Source organism: Hemibagrus wyckioides, linkage group LG11 (assembly GCF_019097595.1).
Source record: "Hemibagrus wyckioides isolate EC202008001 linkage group LG11, SWU_Hwy_1.0, whole genome shotgun sequence".
Lineage (NCBI taxonomy): Eukaryota > Metazoa > Chordata > Actinopteri > Siluriformes > Bagridae > Hemibagrus > Hemibagrus wyckioides.
Window position 1 is genome coordinate 30,322,330 of NC_080720.1, and position 23,863 is coordinate 30,346,192.

The following is a 23,863-nucleotide window of genomic DNA, read 5'->3' on the forward strand; positions in this document are numbered from 1 at the left end:
CTGCAGCTCTTGTGGGGTGTTCCTGGTCTGCAGTGGTCAGAATCTATGGAAAGTATCCTTTAAGTCCTGTAAGTTGCGAGGTGGACCCCATGGAGGGAAAAGGGGATACACACAATATTAGGTCATAATGTTATGCCTGATCTTATCAAAGAAACAGGACAAAGCAAGAACAGTTCCTGAGAGTTTTTGTCAAGACTGACCTTTTCTGGTGTCTCCACATCCTTTATGTGCCATCAATAACTGTAGCATATACATTTTGAAGAGACTATAATATTATTATTTTAAAGTGTAGTTCTATCAATTATTATTTTTTGTCAATACATATTCTCACCCAGTATTTTAGGCTCAGGATCAATGAATATAAATGAATTTAAACAAACTATGTGAATTAATCAAGTACTGGAACAGGCTTTAGTATTATCATGATGAGGCCAAAAACGTAAGGAAGCTGATAAAGGAGTGTTAGTATTGGAATGTGTTCATAGTATGTATCAGACCACACCGCCACCTAGCGGACACTGGTGTACACTACAGACTGAAATGTTGGTGTCATAGGTTTGACCTCCTATCGTCCATCAAGTCATTATTATGTAGTGCAAGGCATGTCCAGGTACACAGTTACAAAGTTCGATTTCTGTGACATTGCAATATTTTATTGTTATTGAGTGTCCACTGAGATTCCACTGACTAACACAATACAGAAACGAGTTCATTCCCAGTGTAAAGTAATCACACGTGAAGGCAGCACTGAAGAGTTTGAGACCAGCTGAATCAACCACTTGAAGATCTTTTTGTTGTTGTTGTTTAGTCTGGAACGTACATCTCTCACGTTTAACAGGTATACACATTAGCGTTTTATCAGAAACTTGTGCTTTCTAAATGTAGAGCAGATCCAATGCACGTAAAATGTGACGCCATAAAACTACGATTTGTTGTCGTTGGATTGTTGTCCCTTGATTCACACACCTGTTAAAAGAATTTAATGGAAGAAATGCAGTGTTGCTTTTAGGTGATGATTACTTTAGTCCAGGCCTAAGATCCCTTAAAATTTAATCTCAGCAGGGAGAAAGAGAAGACAACCCCCAAACATCTACATAACATCACGTTTCTACAAAAGTAAAACGTACAGTAAATTCGGCATGCTGTCCACATTCAAACCCGACGCCAGCTTTCATTTGATCTGAAATACGCTCTCATCCAGAGCAAACAAACACGTCAAGACTACCAGTGGTGTGTCAGATACATGATTAAAAGAGGGTTGACGTGACATACGGTACATGGAGCTCGATGGTTCTTACACACCATCTTGTCGGCCGTCTTAACTCTGAGTTAAAAGTACCTCAAGTTGGGAAAGGGAGCTAAAGACAACAGCTAAGTTGCTAAGCCTATTTTCATGCAGCCGGACGTTACAGGATTGCGCACCAAGTGTATGACACGGGGAGGGGGAAGAAATACTAAACGCTAAGAAACAGCGCTACATAAATCACACGCACGGGATCGACGGCTGCCATTAATATACACACAGTATACAGTATAACAGTATAACTAATGCAGGATTTCACTGTAAAAACAAATGGATCCACGAAAGGGGGCAGTGTGCTACAAACTGCATCAATATCAAAGCTCATGCAGTACAGGTTCGAATGAAATGGTCAACAACTGTCTATGTGCATTACTTCTAGCCATGTAACGAGGTGGGGAAAAAACTCTACTTAGCTATGTACGAGTGTGTGATTAGCCTGAATTCAATCCAGTCGCTACAATACATGAGAAGGGACAAACTGAAATGTACAGTATTCGATAAGATGAGGAGATCAGTATTTGATGTGAGAGAAAATAAACTAGTTAGCGATTCTGAAACAAACAGTATTTTTCCATCATATCTATGGAAGAATCTGCGCTTATTTATGTCCCACTTAAGGCTTTAACAGTTGAAACATTGATTAGTGATTAGTGTCTTCATCCCTGGTCTTCATCACTGGCAGTGTTAGAGCGCTCCTGAAACACAGCAGCAAGAGATGATATGAGTGACATTTAGCCACAAGACTGTGCTTCCATATACTTAAAATGTTTTGGTTAATCAGAAATAAATGGTTTAGCAATATACTTGTTCAATTCTTCAAGACATCTATCTGTAAGAAAACACGCTCAAAAGAAACACCTTGCTATGAGAATAAGAATTAGATACCAACAAAGAAATAAGTGCTAAAATTGCTGAATGCATTTTATACTGTATTTAGAAACATATATTGCCAAAAGTTTTGGGACACCTCTCTAAATCATCGAATTCAGGTGTTGTTTTTCAGGGGGTTTAGTTCCAGTGAAAGGAACTTTTAATGCTTCAGCTTCATACCAACATTTTGGATAATTTGATGCTCGCAACTTTGTGGGAACAGTGTGGGGATGACCGCTTCCTGTTCCAACATGACTGCACACCAGTGACCAAATCAAGGTCCATAAAGACATGGACTGAGCGAGTTTGGTCTCCGCTCTAATTCATCTCAAAGGTGGTCTATCAGGTTGAGGTGCAGGTCAGTCAAGTTCCTCCAAACCAAACTTGCTCATCCATGTCTTTATGGACCTTGCTTTGTGCAATTTACTTCAGAGTTGCTTGGCATAGGGGCAAAACTAAAATAAATACACAAGCGTTTCCCTACGTTCTTCAAAAAACATACAATTTATATTAATATGTCCTTTATAAGTTTCTGTACCTGAAGGTTAGTGAAAACCAGTGAAGCATTTTAAATATTTCTTTGTCAGTCAAGAAAAATAGGCAAACTTTATGAGAGTATATGACTCGCCTCCTCTCGTTCGTCTTCGGTGTCATCATCACTGACGACAGGTTTGGCTCTGGTTCTTCCTCCCCTCCTCCTGCCTTTTCCTCTCTCGGCACCGCGCTCCTTCCGGCCCAGTTTAATCTTCACCTTCACTGAGCGAGCTGCAAAGAACGCGATCAGCATGCTCTCTATGTAGGCATAATTAACTCGTTGTGCAATAAAATCTAGCTAAATGAATACTCACACTCAGACTCAGAGCCTTCATCCTGTTCCTCCTCTTCTTCCTCACTTTCCTCTCCGTCGCTTTCCTCTTCTTTCTCGATCTTTTGTCGCAGGCTGGTGAACACCGACTGAAGCACAATGGAGTCCTCGTAAATCTAAACAAACACACACGCACACACAAACACACAGACACACACACACAAAAGATTGCTTATACATACTGTATGTATCAGTTTACATGATGTGTGTGTATGTGTGTGTGTGTGTGTGTGTGTGTGTGTGTGTGTGTTTCCCCACCAATGAGCCCTCCAGGTTAAAGGTCTGAGCATTCTGACACAGCAGCATCACGTCTCTCTCCAGGTCATTCAGACTGCGATAGCGGTGACTGCGAATACGCTCCTGCACAACAAACACTTCATATCAGCTTTTAAACGTTTGTGTCATTTAAATAAAACTAATTTAGTATTTCTAAAAATTTCGTTTATTCCCTTATATCAAATGACACTCTACCTCAAAAAATTTTCCCGGTTTACATTCCCAGTCTTAATTTTACCCGCTACAATTCCAGGTCAGCAGTTTTCTAGTCCTAAATACCTGGTCTTCATTTTGTAAGTTTAAATTCCAAGGTTTAAGATTTTAGACTAATATTCCTGAATTCATGTCACTAGGCTTAAAGTTTTTACACTAAAGTTGCTCGGCTTATGCTTCAAGCTTTCAAATCCTGTCTTAAATTTCTAGGCTAGAAGCATAAGCACAGATATGTAAGACTGTAAAATGACATTTTAGACTAAAAATGTTCTAGGATGACATATATGGGATTTCATTTTAGGCTAAAATTGCTGTGCTGAGGTTCCTTGTCAAAATAAAATACCCTGGTCTTACGTTTCTAGTCCAAAATGATTAAAATTATGTTCCTAGAATAAAGTCCTGGGATTAGGTTGTGTAATCCTGGTTCTAGGTTTCCAGTCTTAAATTCCTGGTCCTAAATTTCCAGGCATACAGTATGTTCTTGAGTTTCTAGGTTTAAATTCCTGAGTTTAAGTTCCGAGGCTTAAATTTTTGAACCTAAATTTTTGGATTAAATTCCTGAGTTTAAGTTTCTAGGAATAAATTTCTGTGTTTAAATTTCTAGGATTAAATTCCTTAGCCTTAATTTCTAGTATAAATTTTAGAATTTTAGTTTCTAGGATTAAAATCCTGAGTTTAAGTTTCTAGTATAAATTCCTGAGCCAAAGTTTCTAGGCTTAAATTCCTGAGTTTAAGTTTCTAGGATTAAATTCCTAATCTTAAATTTCTTGTCTTAAAATCCTGAGATTAAGTTCCTAGGCTTAAATTCCTTATCCTTTCCAAGATTAAACTCCTGAGTTTAAGTTTCTAGTATAAATTCCTGAGCCAAAGTTTCTAGGACTAAATACCTGAACCTAAATTTCTAGGATTAAATTCCTAAAGCTTAGTTTCTGGACTAAAATTCCTGATATTAAGTTTCTACGCTTAAATTCCTCATCCAAAATTTCTAAGATTAAATTCCTGAATTTTAGTTTCTAGGATTAAATTCCTGAGTTTAAGTTTCTAGTATCAATTCCTGAGCCAAAGTTTCTAGGACTAAATTCCTGAACCTAAATTTCTAGGCTTAAATTCCTGAGTTTAAGTTTCTAGAATAAATACCAAAGTTTAAGTTTCTAGGCTTAAATTTCTGAGTTTAAGTTTGTAGGCTTAAATTCCTTAGCCTTAATTTTTAGAATTAAATTCCAGAATTTTAGTTTCTAGGATTAAGTTCCTAATCTTAAAATCCTGAGATTAAGTTCATAGTCTTAATATACTGAGATTAAGTTCATAGTCTTAAATTCCTAAACTTTATTTCTTTATTCCTATACTTTTAATTTCTAATATTAAATTCCTAAATTTAAGTTTCTGGGACTAAATTCCTGAATTTAAATTTCTAGGATTAAATTCCTAATCTTAAATTTCTGGTCTTAAAATCCTGAGATTAAGTTCCTAGGTTTAAATTCCTGAACCTAAGTTTTTAGGCTTAAATGCCTGAAATAGTTCCTGGGGAAAAAAGTTTCTTGGCTATAGTTCCTGAGTTTAATCTCCTGAGTTTTGGTTTCTAGGCTAAATTTCCAGAGTGGAAGGCAGATTATTTTTCCAGGTCTATATCTTAAGTATATTCCAAAAAATAACCCTTACATGTATCAGAGTAGATACAGATTAATCCTAGGTTAACATTATTCTCCAGTATGAAGGTGAAGATGAATGAACACGTACAGTTACAGTTATGAGTGTGTTCAGATGTTCAGGACGTGTTCAGTCACCTTGATCTTGCGGAAGTCGACAGGTCTGCGGATAAGCTCGTAGTACTCGGGGAGTTCTTTACGAGACGGAAGCTGGATGAAGACTTCGCTCAGTTGCCGGCCATTACTGCTGCGAAACCAGAGAGAGGGTTTAAGGAGTGAAACGTTTAAATATGGCTGACTCAATCAGGATGTGTTTACGTTTTTAACATCGCACTGCTCTGTTGTATATGAAATAAAATATGTCTCTTCTATTTTGCTTCCCTTTGAGGGTATTTTCTACTAGAATTAAATTAAGAGTCAAGCATTGCACAAAGAACAGGAAGTGACCTGACCTCTCTTTGTATTTAATAACAGCTTCGACGATCTTCTTCATCTTCTTGGTGAGGCTTGGTGGGTTTGGGGTTATCTTCTCTGCTGGAGGTCGGCCACGCTTCTTCTGTCTTTTACTGTCGTCATCTTTGTCTCTCGCTCCACGTGTCCCTGATGTAGATGGACCAGCGTCAAGGTCCCGATCACGCTTCCTCTTTCGGGTGGTCTTCTTGTGGCGCACTTCCTCCTCAATCTCGTCCAGTGTGCCTTCCTCTATAGCCTACATAGGGAAAAAGGTGAAGAGAAAAAAAATTAAGAATAAGGTATTTACTTTTAATTATGTTGCAGATTTTAAAAATTCAGCTACTTCTTCTTTTTTTACCAGGCACAGTAACTTCTGACCTTGAGCCACTGTTTCTCAGTAAGCGAGTCGCTGTAGTCGACTTCCTTCCTCTGACGTGAGCCGCGGCCGAACATCTTCTCTGCCTCCTCCTCACAGGTGAGCCGCTCGACCTCAGCATCGTCCTTCATGATCCAAGTGGGCAACTCGTCTTCCTCCATGAGCCGAGGCCTGCGCTTGGGGTTCCGTGCCTCCTCACGACGCCGGTCCAAATCCATACGCTGCACATAAGAGGAAAACCGTCTAAACTATGCCAATTTTGCAATTTCAAAAGTGGGGCTTTGTATTAGAGTGCCATCATGATCAAACAATTTGAAAGAGATCATTATTATCATCTGTTTGGATTTTTCTGGCCCAGAAATGAGCTCCGCCCCCAACCAGAATACACAAGCTCTGTGCTGCACATTTTTTTCAAGGCAATTCTCTAGCCATTTTTTAACAGTCAGTTTAAAAGCAGATATTTAGAAAATACACGCGTTCTTTTACACTCTCCTTACAGACTCACAGCTATTTTCTTTAAAGAAGCACTATGCCATTTCCAGAGTCCTCTGCTGAGGTGAATTGCAATTGCAATTCAAACATAAACCAGTCTTCCTCCTTCCGTCAATCCTCTGCTGACATTCTAAATGTCTTGTCTTTTATGAAAGAGAGCAGAGAATTCAGCTGGGGAAGAGCTCATTTCTGAAAAATGAAAAATGAGTCATCTCTTGAACCCCTCTTTCCTCATTTATGATCATGATCAAAGTTGTATAAAATTACCATTAACATTTGGGTGAACATGGCGGCACCTGCATATGCGAGAGCATTCTGAATACATAAAGAGGAAGGCAAACCATAAAGTGATCGAACTCCTCTTCACTCCTTGCGATCATCTGATTCACAGTTTCATCGTCTGGAACTTCATCCTCTTCCTGAAGAAATAAGGACAGAGAAGAAGATGGCGTAAAAACTTTAATCGCTCATGAACAGCATCGTCAGTATGGACATTCAACATGTCAGAGATATTAGAGTGTAGAAATATCTGAGACCTCATCCTGTTCCTCGTGTTCTAGGATGGCCTGCAGGAACGCGCGGCGCTCGTGACTGGATGATTTCTGGTCGAACATTCCTGCTTGGATGACCTTCTGGTCCACGTTGAGCTTGTATTTAGCAGCAGCGAGGATTTTCTCTTCTACACTGTTCACGGTGCACAAGCGCAACACTCGCACCTCGTTCTGCTGCCCGATACGATGAGCTCGGTCCTGTGCCTGCAGGTCCTACAAGGAGGAACGAGAGAGATATTGTCTCTATTCAGGAACTCATCGTTAATGATACAAGCACAGATGATAATGTACAGCAACCCAGACTCCATGTTATGTCATTTAATAGTCATTTAAAAGTCTTATACCAAGCGAGGCCTCAGTGTTCAGGTGACTGTTTTACCTGGTGAGGATTCCAGTCACTGTCAAAGATGACCACCGTGTCTGCGCTCTGCAGGTTAAGGCCGAGACCCCCCGCCCTGGTGCTCAGGAGGAAGATGAAGTACTGTGACTCGGGATCATTAAACATCTTCAGCAACATGCCACGATCCTCTGCCTTAGTGGTACCTACTCAAAAAAAAAACAAAGAAATCATGAAACAAGAAGAGTTGCAGCTGTAATATAAGTAGAGTTAATTGAAAAACACCCTAGGATCAATATATTTGAGATTATAATCTCAATATCATCATTTTATTAGTAGCAGATGACCATGCTGTAAGAAATATGTAGTAATTATTATTAATATTCTTCTTCTTCTTCTTATTATTATTATTATTATTATTAAAGAGCATCTCTAAGGTTCATCTGTGTTTCCTACAGCACTCTATCACCCAGTTGCACCTTCACCTCTGACAGAGATGGCGTATTTTCTTAAAGGTTATCATGGTCTCGGGTTTAAGGGGTTAATGTGACATCTGGGGGTCAAAGTCTTAAACAGTGAAGATACAATTAACATAAAATTCTCAGATTAAACGGCATTTTAATGTGCTACAAGGCAGGGTTGTGCAAGGCATTGTATGTTAATCATAACCCCTGTTTTGGCTTATAAATATTGACTGGCTTAATATTTAATATATTTTGTATATATTTTTTCCTATTCTGAGATGCTTTTCTGTTCATGGTTGTAAACGGTGGTTATCTGGGATCCTAAACATCCTAGTGTACAAGTTCCTATATGTATATATATATATATATATATATATATATATATATATATATATATATATATATATATATATATATATATATATTTCTCCAAGTGTAATACAAGGCAATATACAGAAATACAGAGAGAGAGAGAGAGAGAGAGAGAAGAAAAAAGAGAAAAGAAAGCGGGATTAACAGCTGGTCATACCGTCCAGACGGAGGTATTTAAAGTTGCGATACGCAAAATAGTCCTCCATGATAGTCATCAGTGATGTCATCTGGCAGAAGAGCAGCACTTTGTGATTGGTCGCTCGGAGTTTTGGAAGGATCCGGTCCAGCACTTCAAACTTTCCAGAAGCTCGATACAGGTCAGGGCTGGTTAAAGGTCAAAGGTTTAAAAAAAAGGGGTCACTATAAGGGCTAACTCAATTATTACTTATAGAAAATTATGGCTAATGTTATCTTCATGAGGTGCTGAGAGGCTCACCCTTGTACTATACCACCAGAGAAACCCAAGTGCTCAGAAAAGGACTCCTGTGTTAAGTGAAGTGAAGTGAAGTAAAAAACGGTCAATAATTCAATATAGTGCTCTTAGATGCTTAAATATTGAAAACATAAAGACTTCCTAAATTAAGTGCAATAAAGAAGCCGCAAACTACTCTTTCTATTTCACAATTAAATAATATATATATCATAGATTGTGTTAACAGTAAACAGAATGACCATTTCTCTAATGCAGGTACAGTACACTACCTCAATCTGCTGAAACATGTAGGGATGATTACAGATCTTTCTCAACTGCATGATAGTGTTCATCAGAGTTTTAGTGCCGCCTTTACCCTGAAACACACACACACACACACAGAAATATTTTGTCATAAATCCATCATCCAAATCCTGCATTCAGATACAAAGCAAGCTACAACATTATAAACCGTATGTTGTGTCACTGATTGATAAATTGATCATCCTTGGCAAATCTCTGATCTCAAATCTCTAATCTAAGAAGAAGAAAACTTTTCAGGACATTATTCCTGATGGTGTCAACTTTGGTTTGAAACGGTGACTCAGCTCAGTGCCGCAACGCATCACACAACACTGTTGATTATTTTCCTCTAAGTATACCTCATGGTGTATTATATTCCTTACCTGCACAAGCCTTTTCTGAGTTATTTCAGATCCACATACTAAACATCCACCACACTACGGTCCGGATGAAGCCTAACTGGTAACTACGACTACTGACCTTCTTGTCTTTTTCAGATCCGTCGGTGAGCAGAACCCCTTTGGCCTGCATGTGTCTGTAGAGAACCCTCTGCAGTGCTGACATATCGCACTTTATCACATATTCCACCTGTAGTAACACAACAGAGCAGATACAGTTTAGAGATTTTAATCCAGAAGTTCAACCATTTTTGAAAAGGGTCCCTTTTACTGGACGCTTGTAAGCACCAATACTAATCAAGGAAGCTGAGCCATGTGAAATGGACTGGGATAGATAGATAGATAGATAGATAGATAGATAGATAGATAGATAGATAGATAGATAGATAGATAGATAGATAGATGCTAGTGTGTATAGATAGACAGACAGACAGACAGACAGATAGATAGATAGATAGATAGATAGATAGATAGATAGATAGATAGATAGATAGATAGATAGATAGATAGATAGATAGATAGATAGATGCTAGTGTGTAATAGATAGATAGATAGATAGATAGATAGATAGATAGATAGATAGATAGATAGATAGATAGATAGATAGATAGATAGATAGATGCTAGTGTGTATAGATAGATAGATAGATAGATTAGATAAGATAGATAGATAGATAGATAGATGCTAGTGTGTATAGATAGATAGATAGATAGATAGATAGATAGATAGATAGATAGATAGATAGATAGATAGATAGATAGATAGATAGATAGATGCTAGTGTGTATAGATAGATAGATAGATAGATAGATAGATAGATAGATAGATAGATAGATAGATAGATAGATGCTAGTGTGTATAGATAGATAGATAGATAGATAGATAGATAGATAGATAGATAGATAGATAGATAGATAGATAGATAGATAGATAGATAGATGCTAGTGTGTATAGATAGATAGATAGATAGATAGATAGATAGATAGATAGATAGATAGATAGATAGATAGATAGATAGATAGATGCTAGTGTGTATAGATAGATAGATAGATAGATAGATAGATAGATAGATAGATAGATAGATAGATAGATAGATAGATGCTAGTGTATATAGATAGATAGATAGATAGATGCTAGTGTGTATAGATAGATAGATAGATAGATAGATAGATAGATAGATAGATAGATAGATAGATAGATAGATAGATAGATAGATAGATGCTAGTGTGTATAGATAGATAGATAGATAGATAGATAGATAGATAGATAGATAGATAGATAGATAGATAGATGCTAGTGTGTATAGATAGATAGATAGATGCTAGTGTGTATAGATAGATAGATAGATAGATAGATAGATAGATAGATAGATAGATAGATAGATAGATAGATAGATAGATAGGTAGATAGATGCTAGTGTGTATAGATAGATAGATAGATAGATAGATAGATAGATAGATAGATAGATAGATAGATAGATAGATAGATAGATAGATGCTAGTGTGTATAGATAGATAGATAGATAGATAGATAGATAGATAGATAGATAGATAGATAGATAGATAGATAGATGCTAGTGTGTATAGATAGATAGATAGATAGATAGATAGATAGATAGATAGATAGATAGATAGATGCTAGTGTGTATAGATAGATAGATAGATAGATAGATAGATAGATAGATAGATAGATAGATAGATAGATAGATAGATAGATAGATAGATAGATAGATAGATGCTAGTGTGTATAGATAGATAGATAGATAGATAGATAGATAGATAGATAGATAGATGCTAGTGTGTATAGATAGATAGATAGATAGATAGATAGATAGATAGATAGATAGATAGATGCTAGTGTGTATAGATAGATAGATAGATAGATAGATAGATAGATAGATAGATAGATAGATAGATGCTAGTGTGTATAGATAGTTTGAGAAAGTCTTTCCTCAAGACAAAAGCTGTTGTCTAATCTCTAAACTGCATCTTCTCATAGAATATGATATTGTTTTCATCAAGTCTGTCAAAAATGGAAATGTTCAGAACATTACATCATTTGGATATTTGGTGACTTTTTCCTCATGTCTTTACAGATTACTGTCACACTTCGGCCTGAAGCGCACCAGCTAGTCAGTGTGACATCTCTGAGACGCTGAATGAACAATAATATTAACAGAAAGATGCCTTCATTAAACAACAATGCAGACTTCAGACACCAGACACGTCCTGGATGATCGAGCGTCTGAGTAACAATCGGCCTTCAGATGAAAAAGTAAACCTAGTGTAGGCCTCTTTTGTGTAAACAGTGAATGCTGTGTGTGAGTTTATGTGCGAAGCGCTCTCCTGACCTTCTCAGGTAGCTGAGCTTCCACCTCTTTCTTCAGCCTACGTAACAGGAAGGGGCGGAGCACTTTGTGGAGACGGCGAATAATCAGGATGGTCTCCTCTTCATTCAGGTCCACCTGCGTGTGAGAAACAGGCAGCGAGAGTTACGACGATTACACGATTACAAATACAACAGACACTAACCTTATTAAACCATATTTGAGGAATACGTTTTGTTATGTCAGATTCTTTTAGGAAAACGCCCAAACTAACACGCAAAATAAATAAATAATATTTTGCTCATATAAACATGTGAAAAAACTCTCAGGTCTACCGTAAAAACAACCTCTGACCTTCTCTCCGGTCATGGCGAAGGGAGCGTTGAACCACTGTTCGAAGGTGCTGCAGCTCTTGAAGATGGTCGGCAGCAGGAAGTTAAGCAGTGCCCACAGCTCTGGCAGCTTGTTCTGCAGCGGCGTCCCTGTCAGCAAGACGCGCCTCGGAGCCAAGTAGTGTGTGTTCAACACCTGAGTCAGCTTACAGTGATGGTTCTTCATCCTGTGGCCTTCATCTACAATCATATACTTCCAGCGGATCTAGAACCGGAGTCACAATGCATGCGAAAGAGTTCAATGTGATGAGGGAAAAGTGAACCAGGCTCTAATCTGAGCCGAAAGGGAAATTTAATGGATGTTGTCTATATTTAAAGTGGCTGTGCCAAGTCCATCCTGTATCTGTGCACCTACACTGAAAAAATGAATGTGTGTTCAGTTAGATACTAGACTTAATTTTCAACAAGTTTCTAATGACTAAAATAAATAATGTAGAGTGAGCGTGATTGTCAGGAACCACTGGGACAGTTCCCTGCCAGACCAGTGGAGGGGATGCTGGCAGATGAATTGGTGGAGCTTGCTTTTCTGTTTGTTTTCCCTTGTACTTTGTGCCACGCCCTCTGCCTTTCCGCCTTGTCACCTGTTTCCCCATTTACCTTGATGTTTTGCCCTTTATATACAAGCCCTTGTGTGCCTGTCTTTGCCAGACATTGTTGTTTGTTGTCTCATGAGTCGTCATGGGCCTATAGTCCATATGTTTGTGTTTTGTTTTTTATGTTTAGATTGATTTTACGTTTCGTTTTAGTCCAGTCTTACCCCTGTGAATAAAGCAGTGCTTCGTTTAATCCTGCGCATGGGTCTGATTTCCATGCTGTGCGGGCGCACACGGTTACCACGGAGATCAGGGTTCGAACCCCGTGTGGTGCGGGGGACCCGGATGTTCCAGTGATCATGTAGTATTAACATAAACCGATCACAATGTCAAATCTCATGAGGACGCTGGTGCTGATGAGAGCTATAACGATAGTATTAAATTTAGAATAGAGCAGTGGTAATGTGTCTGTGGCAAAAGTCCAGTGTTGCAGGTTTGATTTTTTAGCTCAGTGTTTAATTTTCTCAGTGTTTAAGTTTAATCAGTTTAATACGCCATTCGAAATTTCACAGCAGAATCAGATGTTCTTGTATTACCTTTGCCAGTATTTGCTTATCTTTAATGATGTACTCATAGGTGGTGAGAAGAACATTGAATTTGCCACTGCGGAGTTGAGGAACAAACGCCCGTCTGGCTGCAGGAGATCCCTGAGAACATAAATATCCATTTTCAAATCAGTATGAAGATGAGTCCATCTTAAGATCCCTAATTTCTGATCACAAAACAAAGCTTTTTGTGCATTTGTGTATTAAGATCCAGGACCAACTCACCTTGTAGGAGACTTTCACTACAGACGGGGCCCATTTGTCAAACTCGTAGACCCAGTTAGAAAGAGTTCTAGCGAAAACAACACAGGATTTTACAATCAAACATGAAGCATAGAAATAGACGGAAGTTTCAGCAGCGTGTCACTCACGAGAGCGGTACGATGATGAGATAGGGCCCGTTGAGGCGTTTGTACTCCATGAGGTAGGTGATGAGTGCAATGGTCTGGATGGTTTTTCCTAAACCCATCTCATCAGCTAGGATTCCATTCAGATTATTATTATACAGGGACACCAGCCACTCCAAACCTTTAATCTGTGTGGTAAAGCATTAAAAGGATAGGATTTAAATAAATTATAGTTTGGATTATTATGCCTTTCAGACAATAAAAGTAAGCTCAAAGGAATCATTTTTAAAATGCACATTTGTATTTGGCAAAAATAAAACGAAAAATGAACTGGAATGAGCAAAGGTGTAAGGAGAAAATGGACAAATATAATAAAAATATTGTATGTTAAATGTTTTGGAATATACTATCTCAAAATTAGCCTCGCCTAGCTAGCTTGCTCATCTTCCAGTGTACTATATTCACACTTATATCCATAAATTGTGTATAATTTTGAGAGGTCTTCCTGTTTTTCGGGTCAGTTGGTGCAAATAAGTGGTCCACAGCACTACGATGCACACGCTTCATGTAATTGTTTACGTATGTTGCCACATCACTGGTTGTCACTGGTTTCCAGCTTCCTCTCATGTGTTTTTTATTTTTTTCTATACTTAAACCCTCATGTTTCTGTCTGTCTTCAGCCCGAAGTTTTGTTCAGTGTTTACCCGTCTGTCTACACCAAGCAGTTTTTGCACTGATCTTATCTTATCTTATCTTGATAATGCTGTTTGTCTGACCTTTGTCTGTTTCTCACAGTTCGATTAATCATTATGCATTTCTCTGCCTGCCTCTCTAATATACTCTTTAAACCGCAATTGCCTCCATCTAAGACTCATAATTTTTTCATCATCGTTTCTATCTCCATTGCAATTTTATGGAGATACATACTAATCAAGTGATGTGGGTTTGACATGAAGTTGACATGATTTGAATCTTTCTTAAAGATTCTGTGCAGGTGGTGAAAAACTGACTCACGAAGTTTTGTTTTGTTTTTTTTACCTGATACTGTTTGAGCTGCCCATTGATCAACAAAGACGACTGTCTGTCCACCTTTTCCGTGACTGCATGAGCGACTGAGTAGTACGACTGCAGGCCGCATGTGAACGCAGCACCACCGTATTCATCATCTACATCCTGTTTAGCATGCCTGCAAAATACACACACACACACACACATAAGATTGAGTTACATTAACTGTATTAAAATATACTTAAATTATCCGGGCGCCTTCTGTTCAGCTTGCTCTCAGCTCAGAGGTTCTTACTCAATGATGTGACGAGCGTCCACTTCTGAAACATCCTCGCTGTCTGGATCTGGAATCTTCTTTTTCTCTTCCACAGGAGCCTGTGATGGCTGGGGCTGCTCTTCCTCTTCCTCCTTCAGTGTGGAAGAACGCATCAACATTAGAGAAATAATGCAACCCACTGTACCCTAGTAGTTTTTTCAGCTTTACATGTGAAACTTATATGTATTGTTATGTTAAACTATTTATATGTTCCAGTGTGTGTGTTGGAGATGTCAGTATGATGACTACTCAAACATTTAGGATATTTCACTCTATGTAGGTCTATCAAATCTGGACTAATGGACTCTTCTTGCATGATGTTAGACTAAATGAATGTTATTTATCCTCTCATTTTCTAGTCAGGTATTTTAAAATGTTCAAGCTTGCTAAGTATGTGTGTTACAAGTGAGTAAAAGTACATTAGTTTTCAGCAAACACTCAACTGTGCCATAAGGCAGGGGTACACCCTGGACAGGTCACCAGTCCATCACAGGGCCACAAGGGTTACCAATCAACCTAATGTACACGTTTTTGGACTGTTCACGCTTTTCAAACATGAAACATAACAACGCCGCTAGCTCCATCACCTCGTCCTCCTCTGAACCCGTGTCCTCGCTGTCTGATCTCGGCGCTACCTCATATCTGCAAACAAAAACAGAGAGTGAACCTTCAGAACAATAAACATCCCTCTATAAACCCAGCTACGTGAATAAAATCCCTCACGGCCAACACTCACCCAGGGTTCATCTCCAGCCAGGTATCCAGCTGTCCCGCTTTGGGAGCGTCCACTCCACTCAGGATCTTCCCGCTGTCTACGTGGATCACCTTCACAGGCAGGTCGCTCATCTGACTCGTCTCATCCAGCGGCTATGAGATAAAGATGCTGACGTGTCAAACGTGACGTTTAAACTAAACGTTATGCTAACACCACAAGGGAAATGTAGCATCACAGTAATTATGATTTATAGTTAAAGTGTACTAAGACTAGATTTTTAAAAATCCATATATTATTTCAACTCCTTAAAGACTCTTCTTATTACATTTTAAAGCATATTATTCAGTCACTACCATGAATTATTCAATAACTATAGTCATTGAGTGAGGAACATGATGAGTTATGTTCGGTGTGATACTGATAAGGGCTTTTCACACTTGAAGGTCATTCCTGGGTAAATGGTGCTATCCCATATTTTACCTGGCGTTAACAATTAATCCGGGCTCTTCCTAATCCGATCTAATCTAAATCCTGAGTTAACCCTGGGTTATTTGTATATTTTTCAGTCAGTCTAAAAAGCAGCTTGGCTCACGTAAATACTCCTTTGCTCTTTCAAGCCTCCTTTAAAGGCAACCAAGGAAATAGCCAAAGTAATAAAGAGAGGTTTCTTTAATACATAACTTAAATAAATCTCTAACTTTTCATCATTAAAGGGTTAAAAATGATAAGCCGAGGTTAAGCACAGTGTGAAAAGCCCTACATTATTATAAGCCCTATATATTATTATCCATGTGTAAAATATGTTAAGTATTAATAGAGGAACAGTTTATTCATCTAAACATTATTCTTCAAAATTTATATTGAATCTATATTTATAATTAATTGTTTTTATTATTCACTGCACACTAGCAGTAAGTAGCGGTAGGTTCTAACACACCGACACTGAGAACATGCCTTCGTACGAATCATTCACTGACCTCTCCATCTGGTCCTAAAGCAAGTGGCTGCCCCTCTGCGTTCTCCAGCTTCTTCTTCTTCTTCTTTTTCTTCTTCTTCTCCTTAAGAGCCTGGGCTGCCTTGTGAGCCCGTACCAGCTCGGTCAAGTTGGCCACGTACTCATCAGTCTGCTGCAGCAGGTAGGCCAGCCGCTTATCCTTCTTCTGATCGATCAGCTTCCTGTAACCCTCCTCATCTTCTGCCTGGAGAGTGAAGAAGAAGAAGAAGAGATTGCATTTGAGTTATCTATGTATTCTATATTAATGCGAATGCGATATGGTGTCGTATCTTCCTCCTCACCATCAGTCTCCTCATCCTCTCCTTCTCGATACGTTCATTCTCTTTCTTCTGCTCTCGCTCCGTGTTGGCATGGTAGGTGCCCACAGCTTTGGTCAGCTTCTGGATCTTACCAGTGATGGAGCGATGGTACTCTTTAAAGTCTTTGGCATGCTGGAGGATACTGTTCAGATATTCCTGAAAAGAAAAACAAGAAATCAGTACATAGAACTGTAAAAGGTAAACATTTTATGTGGACACATATACATAAGGCATATATAAAAGGCAAATTTCAAAAATGAGGATTCAATATTTACACCTGGAGACCCGAGTTATGATTTGCTTTAATTTCATTTTTAATTCCTCTTAAGTTATTTTTAGTTACCTGTCACAATTGGTCATTAATACATTTAACATGTTAACTTACTTTGTTAATGTTACTAAAGATTTATTAATGGTGAAATTTATGGTTTGTTAGTGCACTAAAGCACTAAATAATCTGTTTGTTTTGCTCGTTCACCTGATGTTTCTGCCGTCGTTTGCGTTCCTGTTCGATCTTTTGCTGCTTCTCCAGTTTCTCTGTGATTCGTGCCTCTCGCAAGGATTGTCTTTTACTGCGCTTATAAGCCTTCGCGTCCAGAGCCGTCTCAAGAGCCGCATCACGCCTCATACACACCACCACCTCTTGACGCAGCTACACCACACGTGTGCACACACACACACACACACACACACACACACACAAATATATTTGAATTTCTGTTTGGTTGCTACATTAATAATAAACAAAACAAAAAGAAATGACAGCGATGAACGGCCTAATGCTGTGTTCACAAATACAGCGACTTGCAGAGAAAAGAGATCATTCATTTTCAATGAGAGCTGGAAACTGTTGGCAAACACCTGTCTCTGAAAGTTGAGCAGTCTCAAAGCTTTGAGCTCGATAGTGGCCTTCGTACGCAGGTCTCCAGCTAGCGAGCCAGGAAGATTCTCCAGCTCCTGGATACGGTGCGTTATACGTGCTTCAAGCCTGATGGACAAAAAAAAAAACATTTTACAAAATAAAAACTGCATTGAGTTGTTTTGTTGTTCAGGTAAATAATAGGCTTTATGCAAAATGTCTAACAATATACAACATTAATAAGAAAAGAAGCCTGGGCCATACCTGTACTCTCTCTCCTGCAGGATTTCCACAGGGTCCAGGCCACAGGGTTTCTGCATGGGGGTGATGCGGTTGTGTTTCTGATGCAGCGGGATGGTGGGCGCCGGCTGGGCAGAGTGCCCCGGGTGTCCAGGAGACTGAGTCTGAGGGGGCATGACCGGGGAGGCAGCAGGGGGCACGGAGGGGGGCACTGGAGACGGGCGGCCAGTGGGTTGTGGCGGAATCAGCTTCTGAGGGGCATTAGAGGGCGTGGCTGCGTTCACCATGGGACCTGAACGGACATCAGAAGAGCTTTCATATCCTTAGATTAAGTTGTTTGGCTTTGTTTAAAATGCACTCTAGTAGCTTCCATAACCAAAGACGGCCAAGTAAAAAGAGTATTACAGGGATTAATTACTTATTCATTTGCTCCCTGTAATAACTATGTTATTAAATATAAATAAGGGTGTCTTACCCTCTGGCCAGGTTTTTGGTGGTCCGTTGGCAGGGGGTACAGCATTTGGGCCAGACGGGGGCACACTTGGTCCACTCAACACTGCGGAGCATCCAGAACACACTGAACCTTTACTTAAGTTACCACAGTGGACCGCAGTGAACCAAAATGTTATGTTCATCTAGGATATTATATGTCTTAAATCAAATAAGCAACTTCAAATATGCATCCTGTTCAGTGCTTTGCATAACTATTCAACTTACTGAAACTTTACCACATGTTGTAGCGTTATAAATGGGAAGTGAAATGGATTTAACTGGGATCATAACATAAAAGAGCCCACATGCTATGAATGGAGGGAAAATCAATATAGTTAGTAAATATATTTACAAAAAAACACCTAATTTGTGATTGCATTAGGTTTTCACCCCTATGGTTGTGAAATCAGTTACCATAAATCCCCAGAGTGAAGCATGGTGGAGGTAGCATTGTGTTTTGTAGATGCTTTTAGTTAGCATGGATTAAAAACAGGCTTGGGTTAGATAAATGAGCTAGAGTCAAACACAGGGCAGTGCATGAAGAAATCCTGTTCCAGTCTGCAAAAGAAGAGAGTGCGGTGGATGTTTACATTCTAACAGGATAATCCCTAAGCCCTAAGTGGCTCAAAATCAAGAACCTGTCTTAGAATGGACCAGTCAAAGGCCCATTCTCCTCAAAGGCCTCATAAGTCTCCGTTCTATCTGACAGAGCTTGAAAAATCTGGCCAAGAAGAATAGGCAACAATATTAGTGAAAGGTCAAAATAATATTTTAATTGATGTATAAAATGTGGAAAAGCAAGAAGGAAAATCCTTATGCAAGTCACAACAGTTATTTGATTATTTTAATATTTTTAATGTTACAGTATATAGCATCAGAACTTTGCTCACCATGCCCTCGATTATAGTTGGGTCCCAGAGGTCCTGGACCTGTACCTGGGCCTCCTCCTCCACCAGGGGGCAGAGTTGGCATGGCCTGGCCTTGCTGCATCCCTGGCATGGGCCTCTTGCCCTGTACTGCCATCTGTAGGTGGTCGGGCAGAGGCTGTCCACGTGCCAGCATCTTATAGGCCATGATTTGTGCCCTAAGCTGGTGCAGCTGGTTTTGGTTAAAAGGTGTAGGGTTGGTTGAGGATCCGGGTGTGTTGCTCTGAGCACCAGAGCGGTTCGACTGGGAGTCAGCGCCCTCAAGTGGACTGGAGGAGGTGCAGGAAGAAGAAAGGAGAGGACCAGAGGTAGGAGGGGCACCGGCTGGAAGGGGGCTGGAGACGTGATCCGAGGAGCCCAACGGAGACGGGTAGCCTTAATGTGCAGCAGGAAGAGATTAATAGCTTTTTTTATTCAATAGATGTTTCTACGCAAGTACATTCCAACTTCGTAAGTCAGTAAAGTGAGACAATTACTGCAATAGTAATAAATTAAATAGAACAAAATTGCTTAAGATCATTCAGCTATTCATTATTCATTTATAATACAGCAACTACAATGAAACAATTTGGAATGGTATGTAATTACAAGATTGCTGAATTATAATACAAGTAAAGTAAATTCTCAAATCACTCACCTCACATCATCTCACACAAATATATGGGATTTACCTTGGGAATGTTGGTCCATAGGACTTGGTGGAGGCCCCATGCCAGCATGTCCACCTGCTCTCATGGTCACACTTTTCATCTGACCAAAGCGAGATTCCTCTCCTACGTTCTTCTCGTGCAGACCCTCCAGAGACTGCACACACACACATACACACCCAAGTGTACATTCAATGCACACAATAGCATGTAACATCCTATAAGAAACATTAAAGACCACATTTCGTCCAAGCAAATACTGTTCAATGGGATGACTACAAAAACTAACCCGACACGAGTTTTAGCTCTTCTAGAAACACAAATATAAACCAAACACATGTACTGTGTTCTTACTTTGTGCATGGGGTGCATACTGTCCTGCTGTGTGTATCCAGCTGCTCCTTGCTGAGGGACAGAGTGACCAGATGTAGTGGAGGGTCCTGGGCTTGGACCCATCATGCCATGGCTAGATCCAGGTGAGGGTCCAGGCCCCATCATTGGCCCTGGAGAAGGCCCAGGACCAGGGGAAGGGCCTAACGGAGGGTCTGGGGTGGACATCCCTCTGCTTCCTCCTGCATGTCAAAGAAAAATATGATTTATTATATAAATGTGTATAAATCATCACAGTTCCATTGAGAAAAAAATTACTGAACTTAATTATCTTGTTTCCATGATCTTACAGAAATTTGTGCGGTGTAACGTCTTGTTGGACATGTCACTTTTGGGAATATTCCAAATATTTCACAGGGGTGGATGTGTTTAGATAGCATACTACTGTCATATTAATATCACTGATGTGTTGAAAATGGTCCACCCAAATAATATACGAACGTTACTTATTGATGTATGGAGAATATAAATATCAGTGAACAACTGCACCCGAAATTTATGATTACGTGATTAATGGCCAATGCATGAACAAGCAACGCAAGGTAGATGTACCTCATAAACTGACAATTCAGTGTATACATATTAAATATTAATAAGAACAAAAATGCAGCCCTGCCTTCTCATAACACCAGGGTTCCTGGTCCGACTCTGTGCTGTGCAGAGTTTTGTATGATCTCCCTGTGTCTGTGTGGATTTCTTCTGGGTTCTCCAGTTTCCTCACAAACACATGGCAGTAGGTGGGCGGGTTATAATAAATTGCCCCTTGATCAAAATATGTGTGTTGGGTGCCCTGTGTTAGACTGCCATCACATTCAGGGTGTTTCCCTGTCTTGTGCCCAGACTTTGGATTCACAGTGACCATGAATAGGATAAATTATTACTGGATATGAATGAATGAATGAATGAATGAATGAATGAATGAAAATATTAATTAAACGCATAGGCCTGTGTAGATGAAAACAAAAGAATGCCAATGAAACAAAAGCCCATGCGATGCAATTGCAATTAACGTGCGACATCAGGTGATGATGATAATGATAATGATGATAATGATAATGATGGTGATGATGATGGTGATGATGATGATGATGCAGCTGGATGAGATTCAGGTTGAAAAGCGTGGGATGTTTGCAGCTGGATGGATAAAAACCCGACGCGAGCATAAGCTGATATGCAATGCATAACGCAGATCACTGATCATACACCTCGAATCGGGTTCATACCGAGCAAGATCACGGAAACCTAGCCTGCTGAAGAAGATCAGGGTTTTAACGGAGAAAATGTCTTCCACCTTGTCCTTTCTCGGCTCGGCATAAAATGGCCAAACAAGAAGACAGCAGCTTTGTCGTTCTGTTCGTACAGAAAGAAGGGGCATGTATATTCATGTAAAATAGGCCAGACTTACCGGCGAAATCCTAAGTGCAAGTTTAAGCGCAGTCGAGCTCTGGCTGTTGCATGGCTCAAGCAGATGACTGGTTTCGCTGTAATTACCGGAAAGCTTCCTAAGCAGTGATGAGCGATTCGCGGGCGAATCGACTCCTTTATGAACGACTCTTTTCGCCGAGTCGGTTCGGTTTGCACGCACAACATCTACCTGCATAATTAATAATGTTAAAAAAAAATAAAAAATAATGAATTGTCTTGTTTTTATGTTACTACTCAATACAGAGCTAAGATGTCGAATAAAGTTTACTTGTACAGTTTATTAATAATCACGTTTACTATAATTTGTTTCATTAAAACGATTGTTTTTAATGCGAATGGATTATAAATATATAAACCAGTGGAAAAATCATCATTTTCAATAATTAGGTACAAAAAAGGTTGATTTATCTAGACGTGTTTATTGCTTGTTTTAAGATTAGCACAATTCAGACAATTAACACAATTTCACTATTATTTTTTAAACAGGAGATATACACCAATCAGGCATAACATTATGACCACCTGCCTAATATTGTGTTGGTCCCACTTTTGCTGCCAAAACAGCCCTGACCTGTCGAGGCATGGACTCTACTAGATCCCTGAAGGTGTGCTGTGGTATCTGGTACCAAGATGTTAGCAAGAGATCAGGACTTAAAGGATGCTTTTGATAGATAGTGACCACTGCAGACCGGGAACACCCCTGCCCTTCGTCAAACTCGCACAAATCCTTACACTTACCAATTTTTTCTGCTTGTAACACATCAACTTTGAGGACAAAATGTTCTCTTGCTGCCTAATATATCCCACCCACTAACAGGTGCCATGATGAGGAGATCATCAGTGTTATTCACTTCACTTGTCACTACTCATAATGTTATGCCTGGTGGGTGTATTTTCAATTTTCAAGAAACTGGTTCAAACCATTTGAAAAACATTTATTAATCCTTTATTTAAAGTGTATAAATGTTTGTGTAAACCAACCTGAATTATACATTTTTCTAGGTTTACACACATTTAAAAAAACACTGATATCCTTCATCCTTTTGTGCTTACATTGATGAAGGACAAACACCCATAAAATACAAAGTGTGCATATGGCACATATGATTTGCATTTGGTGACACCCACAAAACTCTATTAAAGTGACTGAGTAGTAAACACCAAAAAACACTACTCCATGGTAGAAGTGGAAGCTATTTTGACACAGGTCCCAATAAATAAATAAATAAATCACACCTTATGCGTGGCCACACTTTATTATCTTGTTCCCTTGTGTTGCATGTCCACAATTTAATTAGCTCATTCCCATGAGGAGATAATCTCATTCTCACATCTTACTTAGTTACGGCCATAGATTTTTAAACAAATCATGGATGTAACTAGCAGGGGTTCCATACAATTTAGCACACCACAATTTCCATACCTGTGCATCAGAGCAAATATTTTAGATTCTCTTTTTTCCCCTTTCTGTCTGTCTGTCTTTCTTTCTTTCTCTCTCTTTTTTGTTTTATAAATGAGGGCTACAAAGAAAGAAACAGATACAGAGCAGCCAGTTTATCAGATACACCTACCATATAAGTACAATTACTGAATCTAGGTTAACTAATTCAGCTGGGTTTGAAAGAATGACACACTAGCCTACATGTTCCTAACTGCAGTTGTAGAGTACAGGGAAGTCCTTTACACTTTTAGTGTTTTCTGAGCTCTAATCCAGATTACCTAGAATAGATTACATTACAGATTATGTAAAATGCATAAGTTTCATCCACAAACCCATGCAATCTATTTTTACAAGGTTTCAAGTAACAGTAAGACGTTTTTTCAGCAAGTAGGATTCCTGAAAATAGCATGAAGATTTTTACTCATGACATACTTAATTATATCATTTGAGCAGCAGTAATACACTACATAGCCAAAGGTTTCTGGACACTTTGGCATCACAACCACCTTTTTGTTGTTACAATAGCTTTCACTCTTCTGGAAAGGTTTTCCACTAGA

At 39.1% G+C, this 23,863-nt stretch overlaps 1 protein-coding gene across 2 annotated transcripts; it reads right to left on the reverse strand.

Moving 5' to 3' along the window:
- Window positions 1–631: 631 nt before the first annotated feature.
- LOC131362095 (transcription activator BRG1) lies at window positions 632–21,996 on the reverse strand. Of its 2 annotated transcripts, none has more exons than XM_058403857.1 (33): window positions 21,846–21,996; window positions 20,405–20,622; window positions 20,075–20,207; window positions 19,368–19,778; window positions 18,461–18,541; window positions 18,010–18,277; window positions 17,748–17,874; window positions 17,365–17,538; window positions 16,869–17,042; window positions 16,550–16,771; window positions 15,594–15,724; window positions 15,445–15,499; window positions 14,837–14,949; window positions 14,572–14,719; window positions 13,558–13,721; window positions 13,412–13,478; window positions 13,178–13,288; window positions 12,011–12,253; window positions 11,681–11,794; window positions 9,414–9,521; window positions 8,921–9,007; window positions 8,655–8,701; window positions 8,376–8,542; window positions 7,425–7,588; window positions 7,031–7,258; window positions 6,836–6,913; window positions 6,005–6,223; window positions 5,626–5,882; window positions 5,312–5,417; window positions 3,297–3,398; window positions 3,022–3,154; window positions 2,802–2,938; window positions 632–1,998 (listed from the first exon to the last, which is right to left on the reverse strand). In XM_058403857.1, the coding sequence occupies exons 2-33, from the start codon at window positions 20,606–20,608 to the stop codon at window positions 1,960–1,962; spliced, it is 4,812 nt and encodes a 1,603-aa protein (XP_058259840.1). In that variant the 5' UTR covers window positions 20,609–20,622; window positions 21,846–21,996; the 3' UTR covers window positions 632–1,959. The 2 variants fall into 2 exon arrangements, with proteins under 2 accessions (XP_058259840.1, XP_058259839.1); XM_058403856.1 differs by having other exon boundaries at window positions 5,312–5,420.
- Window positions 21,997–23,863: the final 1,867 nt, after the last annotated feature.